The sequence below is a fragment of the Oryzias melastigma genome, linkage group LG3, assembly GCF_002922805.2.
Source record: "Oryzias melastigma strain HK-1 linkage group LG3, ASM292280v2, whole genome shotgun sequence".
NCBI lineage: Eukaryota > Metazoa > Chordata > Actinopteri > Beloniformes > Adrianichthyidae > Oryzias > Oryzias melastigma.
Genome location: NC_050514.1, coordinates 25,626,150 through 25,631,238, shown reverse-complemented (window position 1 = coordinate 25,631,238; position 5,089 = coordinate 25,626,150). Strand labels below are relative to the sequence as shown.

General features: G+C 36.3%; 2 protein-coding genes across 2 annotated transcripts in view; both read right to left on the bottom strand.

Annotated features, from left to right (window-relative positions):
• Nucleotides 1-5,089, bottom strand: part of LOC112160989 (trans-1,2-dihydrobenzene-1,2-diol dehydrogenase) — a 9,958-nt gene that overhangs the window by 4,395 nt on the left and 474 nt on the right. The window lies entirely within an intron of this gene.
• LOC112160990 (trans-1,2-dihydrobenzene-1,2-diol dehydrogenase) overlaps nucleotides 1,049-5,089 on the bottom strand; it is a 4,518-nt gene continuing 477 nt past the window's right edge. The window contains exons 2-7 of the mRNA XM_024295935.2: nucleotides 4,489-4,600; nucleotides 4,174-4,337; nucleotides 3,209-3,461; nucleotides 2,838-2,962; nucleotides 2,628-2,778; nucleotides 1,049-1,286 (exon numbers count right to left, since the gene is read on the bottom strand). Of these exons, the coding sequence (XP_024151703.1) occupies nucleotides 1,177-1,286; nucleotides 2,628-2,778; nucleotides 2,838-2,962; nucleotides 3,209-3,461; nucleotides 4,174-4,337; nucleotides 4,489-4,600 (915 nt within the window). The 3' untranslated portion in view covers nucleotides 1,049-1,176. The remainder of the gene's footprint in view (nucleotides 1,287-2,627; nucleotides 2,779-2,837; nucleotides 2,963-3,208; nucleotides 3,462-4,173; nucleotides 4,338-4,488; nucleotides 4,601-5,089) is intronic.

The window sequence follows — 5,089 nt, the reverse complement described above, 5'->3', positions numbered from 1 at the left end:
AAAAAAAAAAAAAAAAATGGCATGATCGAATTAGTAGGACACACCTGAACCAGATAATCATGATTGGAAATTATAGAATCATCTGGATATCATCCAAACACTGTGGCCTTCGAGTTACCTTTCCCTGATCTATGAGATTTTTCCTCCCCTTGGTAAACTTGTTCTGTCTTTTTCATTTTGAGCTAATTTTTAACTACATTAAAAATGTTCTTCGAATCTCCATGTCATGTACCAAAATGAAAATGGGATTCTTTTATTTCTATTTACTCAATCCAAGTTGAAACTATGATGAAGTGAAATGCTCTTTTCTTGTCTTTAATTTTGTTATAAAATAAAGATTTAACAGAGCTTAAAAAAAGAAAACAATTTGTTGAAAATAAACTTCATGTTTCTAGTGTATTACAAATTTCTTTAGCAATAATTTGTTAATACATTTTGACCTGACCAAGTCATTGTAAATATAAATATATAGATGTTGTATTTTATATTTTCAGACAAGTTTTATGAGATTATAAATGTTTTGCAACATGATTTTTCTTTTTTTCAGATTTACCCGACTTAGAGTACATTTTTTCTCATAGCCTTTTGTTCTTTACTGTAAAACACTTAATTTAAAGATTAGGGTTGAACTAATAAAGTATATTTTTAACATTTCTGTGTGTTTTCTGTAACTCTGCTTCAAAAATTAAACTTAAAAGGTTTAGAAAGAAAATTAAGAAACAAAGTGATTTAAATTTCTTCATTGTGAAGTATAAAAACTATCAAATATTAGTAGTTACGATTAAGGATCATTTGTTTGAAACCCATATAGTCACTTTTTAGCTAGTAGGCATTTCCTTTAATTTACAGAAAATGAAAGAAAAGAAAATTTAAAAATGTGTTTAATCAGAAAGTGCTCTACAAATTTGTCAGGACTTTAAATAATTACATATAAGTTCCCAGTGTTTTTTGATCATCATCTTATTTACAGTTAATATTGTTCTAACTATAAAACAAATGTCATATTCTAAGAAACATCCAAAATATATATATAAAAAAGATACCAATCCAAGAGTGAATGATGATCTTTTTATTTGAAGTGTAAAGAATTTAGCAAAAATATAGATTCTAGTGTTATAAACAGTACAAAATGTTATTTATAGGAGAACCCGGTTCCTAAGTCCTCCTGACGGCTTTTTATTGGCAGTCCTGGCTGTACACCACCCCCACCTGCCTCCTGATCTCATCCTCCACCTCAGCCAGCAGAAGAGAGTCGGTGTGGGACATGATGGTGCTCTCCTTCAGACCTGCAGGACAATAAACAAGACAAATGTGAGCCGTTTAAAGGGCTGGAGTGCTTTGCTTCTGACGCCCTCTAGTGACAAAAGTTGGAACAACAGGCCGAAAGGAATAAAAAATGATTTGTAAAATAATAAGAAAACATGTTTATAAAGGAAAATAAATATTATTTATGTGCTTTGGAATATGTGCAGAATTTCAACAAACTTACTTTGTTTTTTTTATATAGTTGCTTCAGATAAAAAAAAAATCCTTGGCAGTGTGAAAGTAAAGGTTGGAAGTCTGTTCTGGTAAAAAAAAATCTTCATAAAGCCACTTTTTTTAGTTGTATTTTGAACTTTTCTTGCACAACAACATCACAAATTTAAATGAAAATACCTCTAAATGTGGCTTTTCACAGCAATTATCAGGTCAGATTACACATAGATTAATTAATTACAATCTATAATTAATCGCTTTAAAAAATTACCCATAATCGCACAGCAGCATTAGTTTTTACTTTTCATGTGCACTAAGATTACTTTTTAAACAAATGTAATGACTTAAATTTGTGGTGGTAAGGCATAAATATCTGATTCGAAGTATATAAAAGTATAATTTCATGTGAAGAAAATGGTAAAGTAGAGTTGGGGTGAGATTATCTAAATTTGCTTCCTCCCATTCCCGTTTAAGCAATCTATAATCTGATGTCTACTTATCCTATGTCTGACATATCTTTGTATGGATGTAAACTTGTGTTTGTATTGTACATGCATTATTTCTGCTCTGATTGTTTGAAATGAACCATTTCTAATCCAATCTAAAAAAAATCTGATCTAAACCTTAGTCTTTTTTATATTGTAAAGAAAAACTGCATTTAATTTGAGATTTTTGTTCTAGTTTTTTGTGCTAAATATTCTTAAGAACTACAAAAGCAAAGAACTTCAAACCAGCAGGGCACCAACTTTGTCTGCTCATGAAAACGATACGATGACTCGTAATTAAAAGCTGAAAAGCCGTTTCTGTGTATGCGGTCGACACAATATCGCCAGTTTGTTTTGTCGGTCCTACTTCCTTTATCCAGACACATTACAGTGCAAAATATAGAGGAAGTAATAGTTATATTGTCTAGTATGATCTGTTGATTTTTGTTTGTGGTGATGCAGAAAACGAGTTACTGCAAGTGTTTTCTGATAAATAGAATCTGTTGGTTTTGAGCTCTGATGATGCACGAGAAGCTGCAGATGGACTGTCAATAAAGTACATAAAAACACCCCAAAAAATAAAAACTTTTTCGTAACTCAGAAATGTTAGGTTAAATAAATTAGAACAAAAAACAATGTGGTGGGCTATGTAAATTGCCACAGTACCTTTGAGCAAACACTGGCGAACCTCTTCTGCCTCATAGCGCATCCCTGTACTATTGATGAAGTTGAGAGGCATGCCGGGTTCTGGCAGTGAATACTGGCTCTCCTGTCCGTTCACCTCTAACGATGTGGGGCACCACATTGGGTACGGGACCTAAGAAAAGACGACGTCAGACGGATTTTCTTCCTAATTGTTGTCCTTTAGTGACCCACCTTTATGATGCCCTTCGTTCCTGCGATGATGGCTTCATTGGGCAGCTGCACTCCTGCTGAACAGGTGAAAACAGCCAATCTGCCCCCGGGGTATTTCAGGGTGACGACGACAGTCTCGTCCACGCCTTAAACAAACACGGAAACGATGCACATCTGAACTCTGTGTAGAAAATCTGAGAGGAGCCCGGCGCTGTAAAGTGTGTTTTATTGTGACAGATTATAAGAAGTGGAAGGCAATACTGCTGGTTAAAAATCAACTGTATGCAATAAAAATGTAGCCATCGAAGGCCGCTCAGCTGACTGAATATACCACAAACTACTGCAGAACATCCTCAGACTGAAGGTTGCATATGAAGGAACACAAACACCACCTGACTCAAAGCAGACTCCGCTGGCTTGGATGCTCTCAGGCTTTTCTCCGTTGTACACCATGGATGTAAACTGCAGGCAGTAGATACCAACGTCCAGCATGGCTCCTCCCCCCAGCTCCTTCTGCACAGCCCTCGGCACGTGCATGAGAGGCACGGCGAACTCGGATCGGACCATCTTCACCTCCCCCACCTCGCCCTGGGCCAGCAGCCGTCTGATCTCCTCAGAAGCTGGAAAAAAGCGGGTCCAAACGGCCTGAGGGTACACGGAGGATGGGATAGACGCTTTACTCATCACATGAGGGAAATCGGATTGTTACAGAAGCTCAACAACACTAGCAACAGTATTACCAATAATAGTGGGTAGAAAAGTATGATTAACAAAAACTTACATTAAAATGTGTAAATCATCCTGTTTGGAGTGGTAATGGACAAACTAACACAGAGATAGGAGCCATAGAATGCCATTTTAACACTCAATCCCAATTATCTTTCAAGGCACAAAGATTAATCATATTTATGGCCACTGTCTATATTTAGAAAGTGGATAAGCTGTCACCACATATTAGACAGAGCATCTTCTGAAACATGAAAACTGTCTTAATAATTCCGTATGTCGAGGAAAACTCCCGGTTTTGTTTGTAGACAGCAGCTTTAGTAGTTACATTTCCATTAACTTCAAAATTACGCACATTAGATTTGCTATAATAAATTTGTCTAATGGAAACACCATAATTTAGAGAAAACTATAGAAAGAAAGTTTCTGTGGTTTTTGGGACGAATTAAAAATGTACATTTTTCACAAAACTGCAATGGAAACACTTTTTTTTAATTACATGTGCTTTTTGGTAGAAAGTGGCTGTCCAGAGCGTAGAACAGCGGGCGCCACGAGAGGTTGACTACTGGTCAAGTGCAACTACACGAGAAGCTCCACCTGTTAAAATATATTCTCTGTTTCACGGTTCTACCTCCATCAGGAAGACATTGTTCCTCTTTGCAGAGTCCAGGATCTCCTTCACCTCCTTGGTGTTCATGGCCAGCGGCTTCTCACACAGAATGTTCTTCTTAGCATTGGTGAAGAGCAGACAAGTCTTCAGATGGTGAGGGTGGATGACTCCGATGTACACCACATCTGTACACACAAGGAAACAGACAGAGAAGGGAGTGACCCGCCTGTCCAAATATTTGAGAAACTGAACCAGGTGCCAGATTAGATTACGCATTGATATTTAAAGCAGAACTCGTGTTTGCACTAAAGTTGAGATTTTGTTTGTTTCACTGACCTACGTCGGGATCCCTGGCCAGCTCCTCGTAGCTTCCATACGAGCGAGAGGCGTTGTGCTTCGTCGCAAACTCCTGAGCATCCTCCACCTTCCGAGCGGCCACGGCCACAATCTGTGAAAACAAAGAGGAGTTCCAGAAAGGGATTTTATGACATCATCATTATACAGACAAGTGCAGGAGAGTAAAGGTAACGGAGAACGCACACTTGATGCTTTTTTTTTTTTTCTCAGTCGCTTTTTAAAAAAAACTTTTATTTACTTTATATTAAAGTCTTAAGATGTCTTGAGAATACATACAGTATACAACATTAAAACACGAAAAAATGAATTTACATCTGGACATAATCCTAATTATCATGCAGGTTTTTAGGTTAAATACCTTTTGAATATTTCTCCATAAAACAATCAAAGAAAACTTTAGAGATCTGATGAGTCAGTGGGAACAATAAGAGAAAATTAGCATTTTGTTTATGTGGTGAAGGAAGCAACACATGACAAAAAATGAACAGACACACTACAAAAACACTAAATATCACAGAATAGTTTTGACTATATAAAAAAAAAGATACAAAAATATTTATTGGTAACTTTTTAGTAAGAT